Source organism: Cyprinodon tularosa, unplaced genomic scaffold (assembly GCF_016077235.1).
Source record: "Cyprinodon tularosa strain WSP-4 unplaced genomic scaffold, ASM1607723v1 ctg199, whole genome shotgun sequence".
Classification (NCBI taxonomy): domain Eukaryota; kingdom Metazoa; phylum Chordata; class Actinopteri; order Cyprinodontiformes; family Cyprinodontidae; genus Cyprinodon; species Cyprinodon tularosa.
In genome coordinates, this window is record NW_024038729.1 from 118,843 (window position 1) to 146,142 (window position 27,300).

Here is a 27,300-nt window from a genome sequence, read left to right on the forward strand (position 1 = left end):
TCTATCTGCCATTCAATCTAAATAAATTTAACAAAGAGTAATGATGCCAGCCGCCATGTTTCACAGTTGGAATGGTGCATTTAGGGTGATCTACAGTGGGGCTGTGTCCGAATGTCCGCCCTGACCCATAAATACCTCAATCACTAAATAGAGTAGGGACTATATAGTGGACTTCATAGTGAACTCGGTTAACTGACCGTTGGGACAGATGATCACTATTTTTCGCTTCCAGTTGGTCACGTGACTCCGCCTCTGTGCACTGTGCTTACGCCATTTTTGTTAAGGGTAGATTATACTTCTGCAACCGCACACATCAGATGTCGCCTGGGTCTGGTTGCAAACCAGTTTGGCTGGTATGCTTCTGCACTGTCGGTCTGGAATTTCTAGTGAAGCACAGCAGTTTCCCGCCAAAGCACAAGGTCAGAGCCTATTCGAGAACTCGCAAGAAATTTGGCGGATAATCATGAGAACTTCGGAGGCGCCTGTGGGAATGCTTATCTTCCAAAACAACAATGGCACGTCTGCAAGCTATCATGGTCACGGAGATGGATCTAGAATTGCTAGACATCGAAGAGGAACAGGTTCTGTTGATGGAGTTGGCAAAAACACAAAGGAGGACGCATAGGATGTCCATTGTAGTTGTTCCCCGGCACCGAATCGAGAAGGAAAACCACACAGACATCCAGAAAGGCATAACAGGGACCTATCACAGCTGCTTTTTGTCTGCGCACTTCCGCTTGAGGTCTGCGTGGGTTTGTGACTGTCCGACATGTACGTCAGCACAGAGACCGATTTGACGGTTGCAGAGGCTATGCGTCAAAAGCATAAATTGGCCTTTTTTTGTACCCAACAACGGGCCGCTGTGACAACAAATCCCATTATGCTTTGCGAGGAGAGCTCTCTTCGTAAAGCATATCTACTCGTCTAGTGACCACGGATGGTCACTACTTTTAAAGGAGCATTGTGGGAAATTTCGAATCCACTACTTTTTCATCTATTCGACCTTTGGACTCTCAACTAAAATGGCGTAACCACTATATAGTGCCCTATACAGTGATTAGGGTGGACATTCGCACACAGCCTCTTTATGTAGACCTAAAATTGTTACTGCTTTGTCCCCCTCTGTGGCCTATATAAAACTGCAGACAGGACTTCTTATGACTTTCTGCCAACAATATTCTTCCATCAATGGCAGATTAGTAGATTGCATCACTGATGGCTGTCATGTCTGCTCTTTTTTCCACCAGAGTTTCATTTTTCTGCAGCTCCTTCAGAGTCGGCAGGGGGAATTTTAGCTGATTGTCAGATTATTAACCCGTTTGTCTAACCTATCTGAACTATCCAGTCTAAGGTTTACAGTTTTTTTATACTTTTCTTTTCTTAAGCGAGGGGTGATGGATTTATTTTGAGACGTGTGTAGGCAGTTGGCTGCATTGGATTATATTTAGCAATGTCAGAGTAAAGGCGACTAAATACAAATGTTTACTTATGAGATCTTAAACTCTAAGGTTATTTTCGTACCTTTCACTTCACAGCTATGCACTACGTTATGTTAGACAATCTGATAAAATCCCAGGAAGATATGTGAGCTGTGTGGCCTTTCAATGAATACTTTAGCATGGCGCTGCATGTTTAAGTGCACATGATTAACCGTCAGTTAAGCAGTGAATAAAGCCTGTATTTTTCAGAATGAGTCCGATTTACTGTAAACCTTGATGAGGAAGATAACAGCTCTGCTGGTTTCTGCAGCAACAGCACGTGACTTCCTCTTGTGAGAGGTTCTCTCAGATGTCATGAGGGTGTCAAACCTTGGCACATTGTCTGACAGACTGAAGAGACAAAAAGGAATTATCTACAGGGCTGCTGTCACCCACCATCTTGGTTTTTATTTGTTTTTTATTATTATTCAGAGAGCTGTTAATGCCCTAAGAGTTTCCTAACATCCTCCAGGTGTTGATGCTCACACCAAATCAGTTTAGTAATATGAAGTGTTGGCCTTTTGTTAGACTACACATTACGTCAGGGTCAAACTGGTGTTAAACCCTTTGGTCTTTAGTCCATCTGTCCTGTTGCGGTTCCAGTGTTTTGATTAATTCCTGGTAGTCACACCACTGGTTTTCCCCTCCAGTCAACATATTTCAAATGAGAATAACATTTCATGCCCACCAAAGGGCGTGCACCTTTTTAGCACTCTGGGTTTGCGTGTGAACGCAGGGTCCTATCATATCAGCAAAGTGAGAATTTAGGCAACAGGCTTGCAGCAATCTGCTTTTTCACTCTCCAGGTCGTTTATCCAGCCGGAGCAGTTTTCCTGTGGGTTATTCTTCCTATCCCTCTACAGGAAAGCCGTCCCCTGCTGCTGCTTCCTATCCTGAGCTTTTCTCCTGGCCCTCCGGCTTGGACAGCGCCCTGCCTTAAACATTCTCGCTCCTCTTTGATCTGGTTTTAAAAATGGTTGCCTGTACAAGCTTTTTCATGTGCATGTCCATAAATAACTTCCAAAAATTCAATCTTTTTCTATCTTATAAACTCATTTTAACCAGAGGCTATTTGTTCATTGTGATTATTATGGCCGACAGTGAAGGAAAAACCGATATAGGAATGAAAATGACAGATGTCCAGCAGACAGTTGCTTATTCCCCCCACAAGGAAGTTTAACCTGATCTACGAAGAGGAATAGCTCTGGTCTTTAAATTAAAATCTATTTTGGGTCCGGAGAGACTCCTAAAATCTGGATGCAGTTGATTCCAGGCATGTTGTATTTGAGCATTTTAATGGAAAGTTGGGTGGAATAAACTACCAGACATTGGGGTTTTCTCCAAAGTGAGATTCTAGAGTTGACAATAATGTAGGCAGCCATGACATCTGCTAGTGTTTGAGCCCCTTGTTGTTTTTTTAATCCTAATTAAGCACAAAAATCACCCAGAAAATGTTAATGCACCACATCTACACTCTGCTTACCCTTTTTATGATAATGATAATGGCATGTTAAGGCAGGACTGTACTTATAAACACAGTAAAAAGTGCAGAAACCTGCTTTAATGATCATGGTATCACTCTGCCTTATGGGTTAGTAAACAGGCTTGAATGAAAAAAATCAGAGCTCTCTATTCCAGATCCTAATCATAAACGGTGATCCAATATTTTCCAACTGTGGATATCGATAAGTGATAATAAATCTGAGTTTTTAGAGCTTTTCCAGATCTAATGATGCCCACAGCCGGCTTTCTAAAAGGAATATTGTAAATTGCAGGGGTTGACTAACTATGAAATTTTACAAGATTATGGCAGGAATAAAAACAAACATGTAAATGCTGCAGACTGTTATTTATTCAGATTACCAATAAAAACACAACCTCAGTGCAGCAGCAGACTGATTTTCTTTATATCTTTCATATGCTGCAAATCATATTTTATTATTAGTCTTGTTTGATATCCCTATATTCCAACATTACTTTGTGTTTTCAATATCTGGAAGCCACAATTAATCAGTGAGCAGCCTGGGACGCTTAACAATGTGTAATTGATCTATAAGCTTTACTTACATTTTGGATATAAATGATAGGGATGCACGATATTGGGATTTTGGCTGATGTCCGATATGCCGATATTTTAAAGTGAGTGCCGGAGGAATGGCTGGAAGGCCCGCTGTGAGCCTATTGAAGTGGGCTGCAGGGGCTTCGCAGGCAGATCTCTACACCGTGTCCTTGGACTCCTAGGGATTTGCGGTCTGCAGAGACGAAGAGCAACCAAGAACATCTTGGAAGCAGCTGAAAAGGCTTCACGGTGGCTCTGGTTGAGGAGGGGGGAGGCGTGGCGTAGTGCGCTACCTGGACACAAGTCGGGGAACTGATCATCCCCGGCTGGGTCGCCCGAGTGAGGGTGTATGACTAAGACCCGAAACACCCAGTGATCTAGGGAGAGTCACTGAAGATGTGTCCAGGTTGCACCACTAGGTGTATTACAATCCTAAAACTCATGTTGCCGATAACAGATATCGGTATTGATGTTAAAGCTGGACAAAAATAAGTAGTCATTGAAAATAGCAGTTTTGTTATCCATTTCTGACACTTTGAAAAATAATATACTCAAATATATTTTCATATGCTGATATCAAATTGATTTTTAAAAACTCGGTATCGATCTATTTTACTTTCAAAATCTCGTTCTGTTACAAACTCTGGTGATATTTTGCAAATTTTTGTGAGATTTTGTTAGTAAAATAGATCGATACCGCGTCAATATATCAACATATAAAAATATGGCAAAATTTTGTGAATTTTCGGGGGATTTCGTAGCATAACGATGACATATAGCAATATTTCATTAGTAAAAGAGATTGATATGGTGTTTTTAAATGGCAATATATCAGCATATGAAGATATTGTGATATTTTAATGTATCAATATTTTTTTCCTCATCTTTAGAAGTTTTTAATTCTGTAAAAAAGAAGTTTTTCAGGAAGAAGAAGAAGTAGTATTTTTTTTCTTTTTTTTTAGACTTTAGAAACTCAGAAGCTGATCAAATATCGGCTTAAATATCGGTGGGGTGGCCGATGTCCAATATTCAGTTTTAAGGCCGATACAGGCCGATACCGATAGGGGGCCGATTATATCGTGCATCCCTAATAAATGAGCTTTTGTAGGATTTCATTCTTCATTTAATTTCATTTATTTTGAAACATGATATGATTTAACAATGTTTACATTGAATGCTTCACAAACATGCATCATGTTTCAAAAAGGAGTAGGATGAAGCATAAGCTTACATGTGTCATGGTGGTAAAGGACTATTATTTACAGTAAGACAAACAATATACCAACTTTTTGTATATTACTCTTTTTTTGTATTCATCAAAAATACTTTTCTTATATTCTTTTTTGAATTGCTGGATGCTTTTACATCGTTCAATGTTTTCAGGCAAGCTGTTCCAGAGCTTCACTCCGCTAATTGATAAACTAAAGCTTCTTTTTGTTGTTCAAACATTCTTGATTCAGATGTTTGTAGTTTCAGCGTCTCCTTTGGTTTGTTCTTCTAATGGCGGTACTTTGCTCTCTCAGGAACACGGTGGCCTGCTTCGAATCTTCCCTGAAGGAAAGGCCCAGTTTGCTGATATACAGCCAAAATTTGACCGTCTGCTACTCTTCTGGTCAGACAGACGGAACCCTCACGAGGTTCAGCCTGCTTTCTCCACAAGGTCGGCATCAAAGTCTGCACACACTCAGCCCAGCATCTCAGTTCAGCTGCGGCTCACCTCGTCTCCTTCTATCTCTCTAGGTATGCCATCACAGTGTGGTATTTTGATGCAGATGAGCGAGCCAGAGCTAAGGAAAAGTACTTAACAGGTAGGGATAAACACAGATTGTGATTGTTTCTGAGCCTTTGTTTTCCACGGCTTACCTCTGTTTCCTGTGTGTGCAGGTGCAGGAGAAAAGGGAGTAAAAGTTGAGCTCAACAAGTCATCGGATCCCAGCTAATAGGATGACTGCGTCCCGTGCAAACATCCATTAAGTGCTCTATCCTAAGAAAGTGGCCTAAAGAGAGCATGTGTGTGTTTTTAACATAGGAACACAAGTTAGTTTTGATGAGTGGGTGTAAGATCTTTATTTGCAAAGACAAAGGAGAACAGAATTCAAATATACACTACTCTCAGCTCATTTATGGTTAACCTGGGCGACCCAGAGGACATTGATTGTCATAACATTGTACTAAAAGGGATTGTATGCTTTTTGTTTTCTCCTCTTATTCATAGAGAATGCGTCTACAGTACAGCTGAGCTGACTAAAGGAAAAAAAAGCTTTAGATCCTGATTGTTTGTTTTAAATTGATTCCTTAAAGGTACAGTGTTGAACTTTTCATGTTTTTTTTTCTTGCATCAAATGGGTTGTTAAAATAAGCTACTTCATGCACGTTAGTGTTCAATAAGTTCAGGAATGGCGATATTTGATTAAAAACCAATTGCTCTCTGCCCAAACTGCGTCAGTCTTAGTTCGAGTTCATAACTCTGCAGTAACTTGGATCTATGTTTTAGTGGCCTTGTTTTCTTTTTCTCACTCAGTAACATGAACTGTCTGATTCAATGTTACTCAGAGACTTACATAAACATTATCTTTGAGTGGGATGCAGCCTGGCTTGCTTTGATCTGCTTAAAACAAAGTGCTGGGTGCCCTCTGCAGGACACTTTTTGTGTAGAGCACCTTCAGATTTGTGCCAATGTTTGTTTTGTTTTTTCTGGACCTGTGGATGAATGAAAATGAGTTGCTGCTCCGAAGGACCCGATCTCTATTGGTCTAAACTAGATATAGGCCAGCTAGAGATCCACACGATGTAATAAGCCGGCTTTAAAAAAGCTATTTTTACTGTATCGCCGTGTTTGCAACAAAAAAAAAAAAAAAACTGTTGTTTTCAAAGTAATAGCAGTGTGTGGTAAAGTGCAGATGGCCGTACAAAAACAGCAATATCCAGGTTTCTTTAAGAACTGAAGATGGATTAATATTTAGTTTCCTTTTAAACAACTTGTTGAAACAGCCGTTCTAGGGTGTTTAGTCCTCAGAATAAGGCAGCACAAACTTAGCCTCGTGAGACCATCCTGATCTCGCGAGCTTTCAAGGTTTCACTCGCTAATCAGTCTGGAGACTCTCCGTTAAAGAAAATTTAGAGCAGTTCACCAAATGAACGTCCAATCAGCGTTGGCTTTGAGGCGGGTTGAGGTGTGATGCAACGAGAAGCGCGACAGTTCAGTCTAAAGAACATGGCGGCTTCAGCCGATGAAACTAGCGTTAGCGTGGCTATCGAGGAAGTTTTATCGGAATTACAGAGTATTTCTTCACTGAAAGAAGAGCAAAACACTGCTCTGGAGGCTTTTCTCGGAGGAAAAGATGTTTTTGCTCTTCTCCCGACTGGTTTCGGCAAGAGTTTGATCTATCAATTGGCTCCGTTTCGTCGTCGCTCTGTTACGTCATATGCTTCGTTGATCTGATTGGTTTATTTGGCCCGTCTATCACCAACATAGGCCAATCAGCTAACCAGTATTTTCGCCCCTTCCCAAAATTACTTCAACGGAAGGTTTCCAGATGGATATGTGGAGCAAATCCATCTGGCGGAGTCAGGTTAGCACAAACTGACCTATTTCTCTTTAGCAGATGTGTTTCAATGAAAAGACTCTGCTGGGTGCATCACTCAGATCCTTTTCAAATGACATTTCATCTTTGGTTGGCCTCTTGACATTTATTACTATTCTTCATTCTGTGCAAATAGTAGGTCTCTTTCCTTGCATATCATTCTGGGTTTATTTTCTATTTTTAAGCAACATTTTCTGTGTTTTGCTTCCAAATTAGTCTCAACAAAACCATTTCAATCATTGATCTAGTAACACAGAACAAGGAACATTTATAGCGTGACTTTTTGATCTCTATTTCTCATGTAGAAATCTTAAGTTCTACTAAAACGTGTTTATGATCTGCTTAGATGACGGACTGCTATTATTTTGAACACAGCTGTATATAACATGATACAGTCACTATTGCCAAAAAAAGAATTATTACAATGTAATATTTATTAAATTGTCATTTTGTGACAGTCCCGCTAAATTTGATAATATAATTACATTTATTAAGCACTTTCAAAGTGTTGTTCAGAGCCATCTAGTTAAATATAACAATGTCCATAGTTACAAACCTGCAAAGCAATCAAAAGTGAAAATAAAAATAATGATCAAAATGAAAACATATATAAGAATGCATGAAAAAGGATGACTGACAGAAATTTGTGAGAGCAACAAATTAAATATCAGCTGACCCACCCTGCCTAATGTCTGGTAATGCTAGTTTACCAGTGTGAACGGAGAAAGACGAGCCGATATGGGATGTTTAAGCAGTTTGGCTATCTGCTGTGATCGGTTAATTAAAAGGCATCATTTGTAAAAATGGTTAATTGAAGGGTGATGCAAAAGGCTTTGTTTTAATTGTAAATGAGAGAAAAGCAAAGTGCATTCTTTGCAGGTTTGCAGAGACGATTCTTTGCTCCACGGAGCTTTAGAAAAGCGTCAGTCTCTCCACCTGTTTCTGCAACTGCTGGGGAAGGGCAGTGATGGCGTCAGCAACTGATAAAAAAAGATTTTCAAAGGTTTCTTTGATAACAATGATGCATTTTAGAGGATGCATCAATCTGTTGATGCATCCTCTAAAAAATTAAAAACTTGATGAAAAAGTATTATGTTGGATTTAATGTGAAGGCTAAAAGGCTTATAGACTAGAATTTAACACCCTTGAAGTAGTGAATAACTAACAACTTCCCTTCCTTTTCCCACCACTGCTGAATGCAGCACTGTACGGTAAATATTGTGTGTTTAACAGGAATGCAAAGGTTCCAGTTCTAGTTCCTCTGTTCTGTGATATCTCTAACACCCTGCTTCAATCTGCACATGCTACATGGTGAAATCAGGCGAAAAAAGGCAGCGGACCTTTAAACTGCAGCTGACCAACAGGTTTTCTGTATTAAGACTGCTGCTTGCTTCTTTTTTCCAAAAGGAAAAGAAAAAAAAATGTTTTTTTCAGTATTTAGCGTTTAGAATTAGTCTGAATGTTTAGCATTACTGTGACTAATCGTCCAAAAGCAAGGATTGCATCTGGATCACATTTCTTACTTTACATCATTTGAAAATGTTTTGCTAAAGATCCATTGATGACATTCTGCAGTGCATCGCTTTAAATAATTACTAAAGCTGCTCATTGCATTAACTGCAGACAGCAAATCCCTTCAAAAATGACTTTCCTGGCTAATTCTTCTTATTCAGTGTTCTGCATTATGTACCTGTTGAGTTATATGTTCTCAGTTTATTTAATTTTTTTTCCCCAGAGTTTTTTTTTTTTTCCTGACTATCTTTTAAACATCAACCTCACATTGAATTGTGATTGTTAATATCTTGTAGTTAAGCAACAGCTTAAGTCTTAACAATCAGGGTACATTATGTATGTAGAGCTTCTAGAGTGCATTCATTCATCTTTGAAAGCAGCTCAATAAAACTGAGAGAAGTGTGAAATAAATCAACCTTCTAGTCTTTGCTTTTTCTACCGTTCAACAAGCTGTAAAGCTTCTCTCTTTTAATTTTTAAATGAAATATTGTATTTCAAAGATTTATCCCTTGTTTATTTTAATTGTGTATTTCTCATGGTTTGGGGTTTTATTTTTGTTTTTGTTGGATTCTATTTGTGCAGGAAATTAAAATTAGCTTTCGTATTTTTAAACATCATATTTGAAAAATTCAAGATTTTTGCAAACTTTTTAAAAGACCCGCCCTCTCCACTTAAAAAAAAAAAAAAAAAGCACATGCACAACACTGTACCTGTTACCGAGAGGGAACGCCTATTTAACACGTGCGAGTGTGTGCATGAGCCCATTTCTCCTCGTGCACGCTCTGTTTGAAAGTTGCTCATACAAGCTTACTTTCCAAAAGAAGTTTTGCAAACTATGTCAGACTCGCCACCGGTAAGTGAAAATGGGGACGGGCACGTAGGATGGCCTTATGTAAACCTATCAACAGAATGATTGACATTTAAAATGACCACTTATTTTGATGATCCACCTGGAAAAAGAACATCTTCCACCATAATTTTTAAAATGGTAATAAACTATGATTTACAGGGTTGTTTTATAGTAGGCCACTTCAACCACTGAAACTACACTCACCGGCCACTTTATTAGGTACCCCATGCTAGTAACGGGTTGGACCCCCTTTTGCCTTCAGAACTGCCTCAATTCTTCGTGGCATAGATTCAACAAGGTGCTGGAAGCATTCCTCAGGGAGTTTGGTCCATATTGACATGATAGCATCACACAGTTGCCACAGATTTGTCGGCTGCACATCCATGATGCGAATCTCCCGTTCCACCACATCCCAAAGATGCTCTATTGGATTGAGATCTGGTGACTGTGGAGGCCATTTGAGTACAGTGAACTCATTGTCATGTTCAAGAAACCAGTCTGAGATGATTCCAGCTTTATGACATGGCGCATTATCCTGCTGAAAGTAGCCATTAGAAGTTGGGTACATTGTGGTCATAAAGGGATGGACATGGTCAGCAACGATACTCAGGTAGGCTGTGGCGTTGCAACGATGCTCAATTGGTACCAAGGGGCCCAAAGAGTGCCAAGAAAATATTCCCCACACCATGACACCACCACCACCAGCCTGAACCGTTGATACAAGGCAGGATGGATCCATGCTTTCATGTTGTAGACGCCAAATTCTGACCCTACCATCCGAATGTCGCAGCAGAAATCGAGACTCATCAGACCAGGCAATGTTTTTCCAATCTTCTATTGTCCAATTTCGATGAGCTTGTGCAAATTGTAGCCTCAGTTTCCTGTTCTTAGCTGAAAGGAGAGGCACCCGGTGTGGTCTTCTGCTGCTGTAGCCCATCTGCCTCAAAGTTCGACGTACTGTGCGTTCAGAGATGCTCTTCTGCCCACCTTGGTTGTAACGGGTGGTTATTTGAGTCACTGTTGCCCTTCTATCAGCTCGAACCAGTCTGGCCATTCTCCTCTGGCATCAACAAGGCATTTCCGCCCACAGAACTGCCGCTCACTGGACGTTTTTTCTTTTTCGGACCATTCTCTGTAAACCCTAGAGATGGTTGTGCGTGAAAATCCCAGTAGATCAGCAGTTTCTGAAATACTCAGACCAGCCCTTCTGGCACCAACAATCATGCCACGTTCAAAGTCACTCAAATCACCTTTCTTCCCCATACTGATGCTCTGTTTGAACTGCAGGAGATTGTCTTGACCATGTCTACATGCCTAAATGCACTGAGTTGCCGCCATGTGATTGCCTGCTTAGAAATTAAGTGTTAACGAGCAGTTGGACAGGTGTACCTAATAAAGTGGCCGGTGAGTGTATATTCTCAATTAGGTCTGTTTTGAAAAAAATATAAATGGTGTGAAATTTGTCACACTTTAGTGAGTCAGAACATTCACAATTTTTACTCAAAAACACAGAAGCTGTTTTGTTTTTTGTTAAATAAAAGATTTTATTAAGGGGAAAGAAAATCCAAACCAACATGGTCCTCAGTGTAAAAGTGGTTTTGGTGGTGGTTTGAGGCTTTTGCTGCTTTAAGACTTGGACGTCTCGATATGATAGAAGCATTCTACCATCCAAAAAATAAAGAAATCCTGGAGGAGAAATGTCCAACCATTTGTTCATGGCCTCGAGCTGGAAAAAAAACTTGGTTTCTGGGTACCAGACAATAATCCAGAACAAAACAGCAAGTCCACCTCTAAAATAACTGAAGAAAAACAAACATCACCTTCACTCATAAATAATACTTATAATCATTGTTTGCTTTACAGCCATAAAGTCGGGAATTAGCTTTTTATTTACCACGTCTAAGACATGTATCAAAGAAAGAAAAGGGTTTTAGTTTCCAGATTTTTTTTTTATTCCTTATTCAGTTTTCTAGAAAAGTTCTAAACAAAGTGCTGCTTCTACTCATTTATATAAAATGTGCTCCTATTATCTTTACATTGCAACATTTCCCTTCAATTCCCTGCGCATTATTTGACCAGATATTGTTTTTTTTTATCATAAAGGATTAAACAGGGAGCAAAGTCTCTGTGTGAGGCACCGCACAATGGCAGCCCACTGCTCTCCAATGGGATGGGTTAAATGCAGTGTGAGTTTCATTGCTTTGTACTTGTGACAATGTAATGACAATAAAATTTAATTCTATTCTACGGTAAAAGCTCAAACCTAAATCGATTTGTGGGCCCATTTTCAAAACCTTGTATGGTTTTAAGATTGAGTCTGGTTTAATTTTTTAATGTTTATACAAACATTAAACATGTTAAATATATACCAACTGTTCAATTTACTGATTGTAGAACATTTCAAGCCTGATTTGGAAAATTCAGAATAGATCAGACTGGAATGTATGGAGCTTACAGATCATAAACCCACATGTCTCTTATAAAAAAAAAAAAAACATTTTATTTTAAATGTATATATTTTAAGCACTAAATTTAACCATAATTTAAAAAAAAAAAACTAAATATCAGCTATCCTGTTGAAGAACCAATAGGTGGTGCTGCTATGCAGCGTAAGAATTCAAAATAGATTATACTCTACCCTCAGTTAAGTAAAGGAAATTTAAACATTTTAATGAGTTAAATGAATCTGTCTTAATAATAAACACATCTGTATGAAAAAACACATTCAGAACATTGAATTAAAAAGTATTACAGTACATTTTACAAAGGTTATGAAATATATTAAGCTGTAATCAACTAAATAATGAAAGAGTTTAGGAACAGATCATAATCTGTACATGAAGTGTGCAAAAAAGTAATGCCCCATTTCTGGGCTTTCATATACTGGCAATGAAAAGAGTCTGTTAGTTTCTTCCAGCTCATGAATAAAAGTCTTTTCTCAGTCAGTAACAGACAAAATGTGCAAAAATATACAGATAGGGAGAAACGCCGGCAGGAGTCGCTGCGGCGTCCCCTCAGTAATGGCTGAGCTCTTCTGGAGGACGGGAGAAGTTGTAACTGTCCTCACTTCCGATGTAGGCGTTTATACCGCTGTTTTGGCTTCCCCATTCATAACTGTCCGCAGCCAGACTACAGAACATTAAAAATACAGCGTCCGTTATTATGCATCACCCTTCCATCACTTCCTGGCAGGCTCGGACTGGTAATCTGTGATATCGGGCATTTGCCCGGTGGGCCGATCCAAATTTCAGCATGCAAAGGCCAGCCTTCCTTAAACCATACCGGCCCCAACACCTATTCTCCGACCGAAGCACCTACCTGTGACAGTAAATAACTCAAGTAGCTCAAGAAGTAATCCAATGATAACTACCTAAATGATGCATGCAGTATATTGCTTGCTTGTCATGCACATCCTTGTGAAGGTTGGCATATGGTGCAATTTTCTATTTCTTCAAACTGTAAAATCCTCGCAACCAACTAAATTATAATAAAACTAAAATGCTTTCTTTAAACCAAACTACGATGTTCCTCTTATATTTGGCAAATTTATGTTTGATTATTTTGCAAAAATATTTTGCATTGTTGCCCGGTAGGGATTTTTCCCCATCTGGCAGTTTAGGATCGCCCTCTATGGGTAAAAAAAATTTTTCTTTATATTTATGGCCTAAGAGATCAATAGACTTTGATCAAATTGGGCGAGATTTCATATATCCAGGCAATTTATGAACACTTTTTGGGCTGGAAAACGTGAGTCAGTGACATCTGGCCACTCTGCTGATGTGGTGAGTGTGGCTATTTCGCAGCAGCAGTCACTGTCGCATCCGTGTTCATAACCAAAGCCAATAAAACCATGTTAAAGAAGTCTTGGTGATGGTTGTCGTGTGATGCTTGAAGGCTGATCGGTTAATCAACAATGTGTATTGGTGTTGTGTTTCACATTCGAGACGCACGCGTTTGACTGTGCTACTCCTCTTTTCAGTCCGAGCCTGCTTCCTTGACTCAGAGGACTAAGCATGCTGCGCATACCTGGCCTGGATGTTCTGAGGCATGACGCTCCAAGCGAGATCATCGTCGCTGTCATAACGTCTTGGGTTGTCGAAGAAGTACGCCCTGGATGAGAAGACGTGACTAGGGAGGCCTGAGCTGCTCTGCAGGAGACAAACGACACACAAGACGATACCTTTCACAATTTGACGCAGGGCTCTCCAACCGTTTTATGTGGCCGATGAGACACAGGGAAACCAAAACACAAATCGGTTCAAGGTTACTGGAGGCCTCACCCGGTCCAGGTTGGGCTTTCGAACTCTGAAGAAATACACAACCAGGGAGGTAGGTAGCAGCTCCCAAACGAACAAAATCACCCCAAAGACGACATAGCCGGTGTCCCCCAGAGTCGACTGTAGATCTGCCTGAAAAGAAAAGTTTAAAGAAATTACAAATGGCTCCTTCAGAGGGAGATAAAGATAGTCCAAAATTCAGGCGTTCTAAGTATTTTGTCTTTTTTTATTATTATTATTTTCCCTCCAAACAGCAAATCTGAATTCTCTTTTTTTTTAAGGAAAAGTTCGGTTATATTCAGAATAAATACTTCTGAGAGTACTTTAAATATGAAATTATTACCGACTGTTCAATAAATGATAGGGTGTTTTTGATTAAGATCATGAATCGGAAAGGTGAAATAACTAATTTTTATTTCAATTTTACCCAGTGTATTAAAACATCCAACTGCACCCAGATCATGTGAAACACTTTATCTAGGATGCCTGACACATGATGTAATTCAAAAGGATGATGAATACCTGCTAAAAATATTACTTTCAGCATCAAGGAAAACCATCACAAAATTATGGTATAGACAAGACCCCCCTGCGGTGGAGCAGTGGTTGAGCATCGTGGAAGAGATTTTTGTAATGGAGAAAATCACACATAGACTGAGCTTGCAGGAGTTTGATGTTAAATGAGAAAAATGGAGCAACTACAGGCACAAGGAGAATACCATTCTTGTATCCAGATAAATATGGACACGGTTGTCCAACATTGTATATGAAGTCGAATGTATTGTTGCCTCTCCACAATGTTCAATAAAAAATAAGTATAAAAAAAAAACAAACAAAAAAACAACAACAACATCCAACCGCCATGCTCGTGGGCATTGTCAGTTTCACTATAGCTCTGGTGAATTTCAATGGTGAAGTCCTCTGGAAATTTTCAATAATTGTTGTTGATTGCAGATGTGTCTAATAGTTCCCATTGATTTTGCTTGCAAAGCGGGGAGAATGGCGCTAGACTTACCGCACCGTGACGTCACTGTCAGAAGATGGCAGGAGTGAGGTGTTATTATATTTGGGCAAAAATGGCCGCTCCCGACCTCAATGATCACGCCGAAAATTATTGTTTTAATTTTTTTTACTGATTAATACTAAATTCATTAAATCACCACAAACGTTTTAGTTTTACGTATAAATAACGATCCATTGATTATTCCTTGCTCACCGGACTTTTCCTTTAAATAGAAAGAGATTTATTTCCACAACGGCTCTTATCTTAATAATTCCTTATCTTATCTTACGAATCTGAAAATGTTAGAAAATTATTTGCATTCTTTCCATACCTGACTCCTATCCTACTATGTGCCCAGAGTAAAACATCTATGTCTTTCACTCCAAGATCTCCATTTTTGTGGACAAGATCAAAGAGTTGTGAAACTATATCATGATCACAACGTAGATCTACTCAAGGCTAAAGATCACAGAAAAACCATCAGCAAGAAGCTTGATGAGAAGGAAGCAGTTGACCCACTTAGTTTGGAGCTTTGCCAAATATCTACTTTTACTGAATCAGGACAATTACAAGGAAGGAATTTTAGCCAAAGTCATTTGGAGTGTTTGGAATACGGAGTATAATCAGAAGAACACCACCTCCATAGTAAAGAATGGAGGCATGTTTTAAACTGTGTTTTGGATTCTGGCTCAGGGTGACTGCCCTCCATTGACGGGCTGATGGGTGGATCATTAATTTTGAACAACCACATGAAGTCATTCTGCATAACAATTACCCAAAGGTGTCGCCAAGGAGGCACCAAAGAAACAAGCTGATGGAGGTTCAGCTCCAGGTCCCTGCGGAACTTAAAAGACTCAAACAGACTAATTACATCTTGGTGTCTCTAAATAATCTAGAGGCTGTAGCGAACAGATTTTATTTTATTTTTACAAGAGAACCAGAAGCTGAACTCCTCCTATGAAAACATCACGACGTAGTAACTTACCTGGTCGGACACGTTGTACCAGTCGTAGTCAAACGAGTTAATGCTTTTGTTTGAGAGACCCAGGACAACCAGGTTGTAACAGGCCCTGGATGCATACAGGAGGATGACGATGGCTCCTATGACAGTCACCTGGCACACCGACGTCCCCTGCATGACATCATAACATTAAACCAGGAGGAAACGCTAACACACAGTGGGCTGCAAGAGTATTTACAGCAACTGTTCTCCAATTTTGTTCCATTACAACCACAGAATTCAGTGAATGTTATTGGGATTTGTGACAGACGATCACAAAGCGGTGAATCATAAAAGATTTATGTTTTTTAAAGTTGCATATAAAAAAATCGGAGTCTTTAGTTGTGCATCTCTACCAGCCTAGGACACCTAAAGACAAAAATGCTTGTCTCTTTGCAGAGTTCATTAAGCACCAACAGACTGGAAGCAGAGTTATCCTGCATCTAAAAGGCGCAGGACATTGGCCCTCAGGGAAATGAGGTAGACATCACTGCTCTAACAGGTTTTCACATGGAATTACCCTTTAACAAGCTGCACTTTTTTCTTTCCCTGGTGGAGAAAAAACATTCCCACAACATGATGCTGCCACTACCATGTAGGCGGACAGCCTTGTCTTTGTAGGTTTGCAGGTGAGCAGAACTCCTTTAGCTGTTCTCCAGGATTTCTTAATGTTTTTCTGGGAAACACTAATGAGGCTTTAATAGAATAGCTGGATTTAAACTGATTTTAGTCTACATACAAATAGACTGCAGTGCCTTTTCTTGCATTTAATTTTATTTAGAGGCAACATGCTGAAGGAAAATAAAGCAAATGTGTGCCGCACTTCTTTAATTTTTTTATTGTCATTACACTGTCACAAGTAAGCTACGAAATTCAATCTCTGCATTAAACCCAACCCGCCGGGGAGCAGTGCGGTGTTACCGGTCTTTGCTCAGGGACCCAGAGTGGCAGTCTGTGGGAGTGGGTTTCAGTTCATCTCAATTCCATTCAGTTTATTTCTATAGCGCCAATTCACAACACATGTCATCTCAAGGCACTTTCCAACTCAAGCAGATCATACATTCAAATTGATTCAAAGTTTTCTATCTAAAGAAAACCAGTTGCTTGCATCGACTCATTGACCTGAAGGCAATCCCTCACACTAACACCCCGTCCACACGAAGCCGAACCCTGGCCTAAACGCACAAATTTTTCACCAAACCAGCCTCTCATCCACACGAAGCCGGCGTTTCGGGGGTCTGTAAACGATCTTTTTTTTATTCAGCCTTCAGAGTGGGAAGATTTTGTAACGCCGTTTTCGCGTTTCCATCTTTAAGCTCTAACCGCCTTTTTTTTCTTACACGCATGCGTCATAGCGTCGCCTCTAAACACGCATGCGGACACAGTATCACAACAACAATGGCGCCGTACTGTGTTGAATGGTTGCTGCTAATGCTACTCACCCTGCTGTCGGGCTTACAACAGAATCTTCTTCTTCTGGAATATCTCCAGGAAGAACAGAGCAATATCGACCACATAGTTCAGCACCTGAATTTGACTTAACCACGAAAATGGACCCGCAGGGCAACCATGTATAAATATTAGTGCGCATGCCCAACATTTCGTCGCTTATTTTTGCTTTGGCACCACAGCGCCACTTACAGGCCTGGCATACATTTTGCAGCGTTTTCATGCATTCGTGTGGACGATCACATTTATTTTACGTCTCCGTCTTTACAACAAACGTCCTGGAAAATATTAGCGTTTCGTGTTCGTTTTGACTTCGTGTGGACGGGGCCTAAGCATGCTTATAGCGACAGTGGAGAGAAAAAACTTCCTTTTAACAGGAAGAAACCTCAAGCAGGACGAGGCTCGGTGTGAGCGGCCACAACCTCCAACTCACAACCTCAAGAATCCAAGCTCTGTGCCCTAACCACTAGACCACCACTCCCCAACTTCTCAGTTTCATTCCTGCAAAAACTTTAGCACTACAGATATGTTTTATTTCAATTTATTTATTTTTGGTATTTTGCATTAAATCCATTGAAATCTGTGTCTGTGATGTGAAAAGGAAAATTTGAGCGGTGAATACTTTTGCATAACATAGTGACTAATCCAGTAGTTGAATCTCCATCTTACCTTGGACTCCAAGTAAATGTTGGCCAGAGACATTTTGGCGATCTTGTAAAGACACAAAGAGAGCGAAACGGCACACAGGACAAAAAGCGTGTCGTTGATGGCGACCCTCACAAGTACAATGGTGTGAGCTTCTGCAGAGGACATCCTCACCAGCAGGGCGCACACTAAATTCACGACTAAAAACACCAGGCTGATGAACAGGAAGAGGAGGTAGAGGGGCAGCCTGGCAGGAAAAGACCACAGATTTATTATACAGCCCTAAAGACTACAGCCAGGGAAATGAGTAGAAACCCAGGGAAGGCCTGCTCTCACCTGTACCGCTGGAGCTCTGGTGCATATTTAGACTTTGCCTTAAAAACAACCTAAAAATAAGAAGAAAAAAAAAGAAGAGAGACAGTTAATCATGCATACAGGCCCGGGTGTTTCACTTCTCTTTTCTTGCTCCTCATTCCGATTAAACAAGAACCCGGAAGCTTAAAAAAAAAAAAAAAAAAAGGTTGGTTTTTTTGCATTTAAGATACACAATAGTTAAACTGCTTCAGGCTCACTGAAAACTCAACTAACTCTCATATCAACACAAGAGGATTATGCTAAAAATAAGCGTGAGGCAGAGGCCGGAGCAAGTATCGCTTCGTATGTGGATTGTGTAAGCTGTTGGAGGCATGATTCATCTCATTTTGCTGATCCTCCTACACAGACAGGCCATAATAACCGGACTCCTTCCTCTCTAGTCACATGAATGACTATGAGAGTGTCATAATAAACGCATAAGCGGCAGCCATGTTGCTGCGCAAGCAACTTTCTGCAGCGCTTGTTTTGACGAGCGTTCTGTGTCACTGATTTGCAAATATTCACATCCTGATGAATGTCATGGAAAAATGAGGGAACACATTTCCTCTAAATAGTGTGTTGTTGTTTTTTCATTGCTTTGTTGTTTGAAATACCTCAACAAACATAACCTACCATTTAGGAGTGGCCTAGTCAAAGTCTTGATTGTTTCTAATTTAAATTCTCTACCTTGACCTAAAGCAGAGGTCAATCCATCATATCGAACGCTGAGCTGAAAAGACTGACTCATTCAACTGTTGGATTTGTTCTTTCCATCTCTTCCTTTAGCTGATCTGTAGCTAAATAAATCAGCAGCAAGAAAACTCAAAGGCTGCAGCTGTCATGTGAGCGGTTATTTCATATCTATAAACACCGTGAAGGTCTTTTCCATAAGCAAATCTATAAAATAAAATCTTTTAAGTAAAAGTACACTGAAAAAATCTGTACATCGTGAGTAGCTGGGCTGATGACATCACGAGAGCCACAGATACGGAGAATCGGCTGATTCTAGTACAACTACACGCGGGATGGAAAACTTTTGATGGATCTGGACGTAAATCCTAACCCACTTGATTATCATTTGGGTTTCAACAGTACAAAAAATACTCATGAATCTCCACTAGAAGACACAAAAACACATACTACACTAAAAATAAGAGATGTTTATGAAATTGCTTATTTCTGTTAATCAGTAACATTAACTGGTGCAAACTAGACACCACAGAGCTATGCTTTCCTAATGTTTCAATGTAATGTATTAGGGATGTCCCGATCAGCATTTTAGGCCTCCGATCCTTATCTGATCTTTGAACCTCAAATCTGATCCGATTTCGAGTCCCGATCCGATATTTTGCCTTTAGTATTGAAATTGATCAAACTCAAAAATATTTTGAGCAAGTAACCCAACTTTTTATTAGACTTATATTTTATCAAAAATCATTACTATTATTATTGTAAATCCCACGAAATAAAAATCTTACCCAGAATTAAAGGTCAGCTTCAATTTAATATTTTAGACAAAAGTAAAAAGAAAGACACTGACTTGGTACAGTATTATCCAAAAGAAAGTGCTATCCAAGATCCACTTCTAGCTTACAAGTGCTTAACATAGGCTGCCATAAAGTCAATAAAAATAAAGTGCACAAATAGTCACATTTAAGTAAATTAATTTGAAACATCTAAAGCCAACTTAAAATGTAAACAGAATTCAGTCAAATTAATTCAAAACTCTGGAACTGCAACTTAAAAGTAGCATGATCACTGAAACATGACAATCAACAAGACCATTCTTCAGTTATGAACAAATACGTATGTAGTCCTAAAAACAACTAAACATACAGCTTTGCACTGCCGCGGATGTTTGTATTGCGCAACTACCGTAACTAGCGGTAGATCGGTGCGACTAGTCAGGTAATGTAGCCGAGCTCCGATCACAGGAAAAAAGGAAAAGATCGGGCCGATCCGATCTTGAGATCGGGATCGGGACATCCCTATAATGTGTATAAGGACCAATAGAACTAAGAACACTAGATCTAAAAGGAAAATAATTTTAAACAAGAAAACATATGATTGCCAAGTGATAGGATTTGTCTCCTGATGGCGGAAGGGTATTTTTTATCCTGATGGTGTCAGCCATAAAGTCCTGGAGGTCTGTGCAGAGCAGCTCTGTGGAGAGCACATCTCTTTAACCATAGTCTGACCCAGCAGACAGTTCCAGTGATGTTGAAGCCCTACTCTCTTGTTCCAGAACCAAAGACTCAGCCAACAGTCCTCAGTAACTATAAGTGTGTTGCCATGACAACCCGCATCATGAAGGTCCTAGAGACTTCTGTTGGTTCACGTCAGCAAAGAAACAAGCAGCTATCAGGACCACTGCAGTTTGCTTATCGCCGTGGCGATGAAGTTGAAGATGCCACCATACACCTGATTCAACAAACCCATTGTCATTAAGATAAGGCAGAAAGCACTGTGAGGATCATGGTCTTTGATCTCTCCAATACATTTAATACAATTCAGCCTGAATTACTTTGTGAGAAACTTCAGAACATCAAAAATCGCCTGGATCAAAGACTACACTGACAAACAGATCACAGTTTGTTAGACTGAAGGGTCAGATGTTTAATCAAGCAGTGGGAAGCACAGGAGCACCACATGGGACGGTACTCTCAACATTCCTGTTTATTACCCCATTTACACTACCGGTGAAAAACCGATCCATGCCGAGACCGGTCCGAGCTCGGATCAGTTAACCAGGCCGAGCTCTGTTCTGACGACCGACACATCACGCTATCTCGGTTCCCCGACTCCTCGCCTCCTAGTGCCGATCTGCGGTATTACTGCCAGTATTGAAGGAGGAAATGAAGCAGTTGGTGGCGCTAATGCACCAAAAGTTGTTTGCCAACCGCCATAAAACACAACAAGAAGAAGACGAAGGAGGGATTTTTTTTTTAAGTGTTTTTTTAAACACTTTGTGGTTGTGTTTCACGCCCTCCAACATCCCCTGGATAAGGTCCTCCGCCCAAATTGCAATAACGGCCTCAGTCTCTGCGTCATCCCAGGTCGCACCACTCTCTTTTAAAGCCATAATTTAAAATGTTTGCGTGGAGGAGATTTCAATTGTTGTTTATAGTTGTTGTTCTTCTTCTGTTTTGTGTTGGTAGGCAAGCAACTTCCGGAGGGGCATTACCGCCAACTAGTGGAATGGAGTGTGAATCAGGATGTGCAGCCAGACAGAGATGACGCGTTCTGCTCATGCGCTCTTGTTATCAGAGAACCGAGCCAGGGAAAAACAGAGCCGAGCCCACCTCTGGAACTGGTCTGCAGTTAGCGCGGTCCGGTTGTGTCTAGCTCGGTTCAGTTCAGTTTGCTTTGCATTTACACACGATAAGTTATCTCAGTTACTGAGCTGGGACCGGTCTCGGCACGGTTTTTCAAGGCTAGTGTAAATGGGGTATCTGTCTGACTTCTTTTCTAGGAACTCCTCTAGAACTTATGGAGGACATTTTACAAAGAACAATTCATAAAGTAAAGAATATTATGCACAATAGTGAGCCTCCTCCTCTTCAGAAGATTTTGAAACAACAGCAGAGTGTCTTCAGTAAGAGGCTTTTCCTGATACGGTGCAAGACAGGCCGCTACAGAAGATCCATCCTGCCTGCAGCTATGAACACCTATAACACCTGTTTAAAAAATAACGTATTAGTTACTGCAACATTTAATTTCCCTTTGGGATTTATAAAGTGTTTTTAATTTGAATTATTTACCCTCCATACTTTAACTGCAATGGTGGTGATGCTGCAGTTTTGTAAGAAACATAACTGGGATTTCCTTCTTTGTGGAGCGTGACAATTTTCTATTTTTGCATCACAATAATCATTTCAAGACATCTAATAAGGAAATCTAGATTCAATCCTTTTAACAGCTTCTGTTCTGTCATTTCCATGCAGCATCATCGGATACAGCTCTACCGTTTTGCTACAGCAATACACAATGCAAGATAAAGAGTGGAAAACAAAAGAACTCTAATTTTTTCGAGCTTATGTGATATCATCAGAAGGAAGTACAGGTAGAAGGGTAGATTTTATTCTATTTTATTCAAATAATGACTGACAACAAAACAGTAAATTAAATAGAAAAAGTCCTGATGACATGTTAAAGTTTGGCTCAGGTCTTTGAATAAATTCGACACGTTCAAAATGAGCTCCTGAAACTCAAATTAAATTTACTACACAACTACTTCAGTTACATACATGTAATGAAGTTGCTGCTATGTTTCATCTGAAGACGACATTCTCTCAAGCTATGACAAGAAAAGACTTGCCTTGGATGTTATCACATGTTATGTTTCCCATTTAAACAAAACCTGTTTCTATCTACACCTATCGAATATGTTCCTCTTCTGGTGTTGTTTTCTTGTCTTGTTTTTTAAGCCTTTTTTTTTTTTTTTTTCCATCCCATCTATCAGGTTACATAGCAGACTAGACCTAATGATGCAAAGTTTCCCTCAGATAGCCTTAAACAAGACTGCCAGTCTGCACAAACATTGCCTTGCCAAAGTTTTGACCCCGCATGAACTACAGACTTCAGTATGAGTTATTGACGGTAGATAAACACGAAGTAGAACATTTTATAAAAGTGGAGAGAAATAAAGAATTGCCTTAACAATGTTTTATGAATTGGGCTGCTTAGAGTAGCAGTGGGTAGCACTGCTGCCTTGCAGCAAGAAGGTCCCGGGTTCGATTCCCAGCTTTCTGCATGGAGTTTGCATGTCCTCCCTGCGCATGTGTGGGTTCTCTCCAGGTACTCTGGCTTCCTCCCACAGTCCGGAAACATAACTGTTAGGTTAATTGGCTTCTCTAAATTCTCCTTAGGTGTGAGTGTGTGCATAAATGGTTGTTTGTCTCTGTGTTGCCCTGCGATGGACTGGCGACCTGTCTTGGGTGCACCCCGCCTTTCGCCCATCGACAGCTGGATATAGGCACCAGCACCCCTCGTGACCCCACATGGCATATGCATGATGGAAAATGGAGGGATGTTTCACAAATTAAAATCTGAAACCTGTACTGAGCAGTTGTTTACCCCGATACCCCTAAAAAACAAAAATAAAAAAATAAAAAATCTCACCCATTACTATCCTATAGGGTTTTTAAGGAGCAACTGCAAACCAACCAGGACAGAGAAGCAACCAAGACGTTTGAGGTATCTCTGGAGGAGCTGCAGGCAGAGGCGGAGCTAGATGGGGGGCCACTCATTGGCCACCACTACCATTATTTACCTCTAATACAGAAGGTGGCAGCAGTAATACTCTCAAGTGGAATATTCAAAACATTTTTTTTTTGTGTGTTTAATTATACACATCAATAAACTAACATCAAAGATGATAAGTACAGAATTCATGCTCTTTTCAGAACTAGATTTTGTCTTATATGACGTAAAGAGAAAATTACTTGTCTCTTCAAGTCAACTAGGAGTCTTCAGTGACATCAAAGATAAATAACAATTTTAATAAAAACTTATCAAATAATGAATTTATGTAGATATTAGTGCTTATAAATATCAATTTTATGCAGAATGTTTATTAATACAAGTAGGTAAGTAATGACAATGATGACTGATTTACGCCCCAGAACTCAAAACTGGGTTTTATCCACTATACATACTTTTTATCTAGAAATTTGATTTTTAACCTCTTAAAACCCACCGGGTCACAGGCGACCCGTTGGACCTTAAGTGGGGCTAATAATTCAGAATGCATCAAATTCAACCGTTAAAATTTTTAACCAAGCCATTGCGCGCAGCTCCAAGCTGACACCAAAAGTTCCAAACCCCAGAGAGGTCTGAAATATTTTTGCATTTGTGGTTGAAATGATGTACCGTAGAACAAATATAATACAATAAAACCTGCATTTTCTCAATAATGTCTTTATTACTGCTGTTCAAAAAATAGCTATCATTTCTAGGGGTGTGGGAAATAATCGTTTTGGCGATATATCGTGATATTCGGCTGCCCAATATAATATCGATCTTTCACTTCTTACTATCGATTTTCAAAAAAAAAAAAATGGTTACATAAAACATTGATGGGAAAATGGACTACCTCTGCACCACCACTCTGGCAGAAAGCGCTGTGGAGCCCTTTAACTGTATTTAAGGCAGTCACAGTGGAAGAAAACCCCAAACAACATGGATAATAATACCTAATCAATATTTTCTGATGAAAATACACAGCACTTGCTGTTTTATCTCATCATTTGATTTTGATAGCTGGGGAAAATATGGCAATATATAGTGATACTGCAATATCGTGATAATATCGTATCGTGACCCAAGTATCGCGAAATGTATTAAATCGCAACACTCATGCCAATACTCACCTCTAATCATTTCCAAGAATAAAAAAACAACTTTGAGTCATGTTTGAACTGATGCAGGTTGGTCTGTGTTCTTCTCACCCAATTTTACTAGAGGGTGTTAGCTTTCAAATAATGTATTGCACATGTAATTTGGGCTTACATTTCCTAAGTTATTTGCTTTTCCATTCGGGTATGCAAAATAGGCGAGGATTACCCAAAATGAGCTGGATGTTAACAGGTTAAATATATGCGTCTATTTGTTAGCAAAGGCTGTAGGAAAGTATAGTTAGTATTTAATTAGATAATATGGATGTTTTGCGCGTTAATTTTCCTGTTGGAACAGCGTAGATTGACCCTGAGGTTCTGGTGCCTATCTGCTTTCCGCCCCCCCGTCAGTGTACATTGGTTAGTGCCTGGCCACCCTAATAAAAAATGTTGTGGCTACGCCTCTGGCTGCAGGAACCCATAGCTCAGGATGACTGTTAAACCTGAGCCAATAATAAGGCTCAATGCCCATTATCCGACCATGCATGCTGCCAACCTGCAGACCTATGAATGCAGCAGTACTCCTGCAGCCCTGCAGAGGACTGATCCCGGTTACTCACCTGTGCAAAGTAAAGGTTCATGAGGCTGAGCGTGAAGAACTGCAGGCAGACCGGGAAGCAGTAGAGCAGCCAGAAGGGAAATGGCCCCAGAGTGTTCGCCGTGACAAAGTTCCTGAAGTAGAAGGAGAAGAGCACGGTGCGCAGGGCCGACCACAGCAGGCACAGGAACAGAAACACAGTCTGGTAGCTGAAGCGCTTGTGTCGGTATCGCAGCACCAACCAGAGCTGGACGTAGATGAAGATGAAGAGGAGCGAGTAAAAGACGGTGTAGACCACCGTCAGTCCCAGAGTCACAAAGGGGGGCACGGCTGGGCTCAGGGTGGGCAGAGGCAGGGGCTGCTCCATCGGTGACGGCTCCTTCTCCTCCGCCGGGGCCTCCATGAGAAAAAGCTCTTTGGTTTCTCTGAGGGGAGACAGATAGATGGAGGAGGTGTTCGCCCTGCCTCTCTGGCTCCCAGGCCGGAGCCGAGGGGAGGAAACCCGGAGAAGCAGGAAGAAAGCAGGGCGGCTGGAGCGGCTGTCAGGGAGCAGAGGCGCGCAGCGGGGAAGGAAACAGCTCCAGCTTCCTGCAGTGGATTCAGAGACAGCCTGAGAGGCACATGACAAGAGATGATGATGCGGAGAACTGCAGCGGGTTTCCAGGACCGGCCGGCCCCGCCCACTTCTCTTTACGCACCAGCTGACGCACAGTCCTGTACCTTTAACCCTGTGAGGGTGCTTCCCAGCGCGGCGCTGATCCCAGGAGGGCACATCAGGGCTCCTCCGTGGATTCACCCTCATTCAGGGGCGGACTTACCATACAGACAAAGTAGGGAACCACCTGGAGCCCCAAACCTGCCAGAGGCGTTGCTAGAAATTTTTTATAAGGGTGGCCAGGCACCAACCAATGTACACTGAGGGGTGGCCGACAGTAGAATGGCACCCAAACCTCACAATCTACACTGCTCCGACAGGAAAATTAAAGAGCAAAATAACATCCATGTTTTCTAAATAAAGACAAACTATACTTCCCACAGCCTTTGCTAACAAATAGATGAATATATTCAAACATCCATAATTTCTAGATAAAAGGTATAGTGGATAAAATTATTTCAGGTTTGAGTTTTGGGCGAACATCTTTTCCATTGTCATTACTTACCTACTTTTATCAGTAATCATTCTGCATAAAATTGATATTTACAAGTACTAATATCTACATAAATTGACTATTTAATACGTTTTTATTTAAATAGTTATCTATGATTTCACTGAAGACTCCTAGACGACTTTCAGAGACACATCATTTTCTCTTTACCCCATAAAACACAAAATCTATTTCTGCTTGAATTCTGTACTTATCATTTTTAATGTTAGTATATTGATGTGCATAATTAACCACCGTGTTTTTGTAGTCAAGTAATTATTAATATATGAAAAATTTAAGTGTTTTGAATATTCCACTTGAGATTATTACTGTTCTGTATGAGAGAGAAATAAATGGTAGGGATGGCCACAGGGGTGGTCAATGATGATGGCCACTCCTCGCCCCCCATCTAGCTCCGCCCCTGAAACCTGCACCTTTTAGGCAGGTTTGCCATGCTGCTGTGTTTACATCTGAGAGGAAGAACAAAAAGAAGAATCCTTGTTTGCGCATGCGCCCTGATCGATTTGCCCACGACAGTCAGCAGAATATCACTATTCCACTATTGAGATTTCAATTCATATATTGGCATCTGGCTGTTTTTTAAATACTTTTATACTTTAAGTCAACCTGATACTTCAACTTTTACCAGAGTGTTTTTAAACTGCAGCATCTATACTTCTACTGAATTAACAAATGTGTGTACTTTTGATGCCACCGTCTAATATGCAGAGATGGCAAAAGTACTCACTTTCCGTACTTGAGTAAAAGTACAGATACTTGTGTTAAAAAATACTCTGGTAAAAGTGGAAGTACTGATTAAACTTCTTTACTCAAGTAAAAGTAACAAAGTACAGGCTTGTAAATTTACTTAAAGTATAAAAGTCAAAGTAGAAACCACTTTTTTTCATGCCGTTGCCTACATTTTAAATGGATGTCTGCCAATAGGACTAGATCTCCGTTGTGTTCATTTTGAATCATCTCGTCGTCCATACTACTATGCTAACGCCACCG

At 40.3% G+C, this 27,300-nt stretch overlaps 2 protein-coding genes across 3 annotated transcripts in view; one reads left to right on the forward strand and one right to left on the reverse strand.

Annotated features, from left to right (window-relative positions):
* The window catches only part of egln1a (egl-9 family hypoxia-inducible factor 1a), a 31,097-nt gene extending 24,701 nt beyond the window's left edge, over window positions 1–6,396 (forward strand). For both annotated transcript variants that reach the window (XM_038284127.1, XM_038284128.1), the window contains 3 exons: window positions 5,061–5,197; window positions 5,278–5,345; window positions 5,422–6,396. In XM_038284127.1, coding sequence (XP_038140055.1) covers window positions 5,061–5,197; window positions 5,278–5,345; window positions 5,422–5,477 — 261 coding nt within the window. In that variant the 3' untranslated portion in view covers window positions 5,478–6,396. The remainder of the gene's footprint in view (window positions 1–5,060; window positions 5,198–5,277; window positions 5,346–5,421) is intronic.
* A 5,015-nt stretch (window positions 6,397–11,411) lies between these two features.
* gpr137ba (G protein-coupled receptor 137Ba) lies at window positions 11,412–25,842 on the reverse strand. Its single transcript, XM_038284055.1, has 7 exons — window positions 25,167–25,842; window positions 18,194–18,243; window positions 17,882–18,104; window positions 15,749–15,895; window positions 13,764–13,892; window positions 13,510–13,631; window positions 11,412–12,612 (listed from the first exon to the last, which is right to left on the reverse strand). Exons 1-7 carry the CDS (start codon window positions 25,545–25,547, stop codon window positions 12,498–12,500), a joined length of 1,167 nt encoding a protein of 388 aa, XP_038139983.1. The 5' UTR covers window positions 25,548–25,842; the 3' UTR covers window positions 11,412–12,497.
* Between the last annotated feature and the right edge of the window lie 1,458 nt (window positions 25,843–27,300).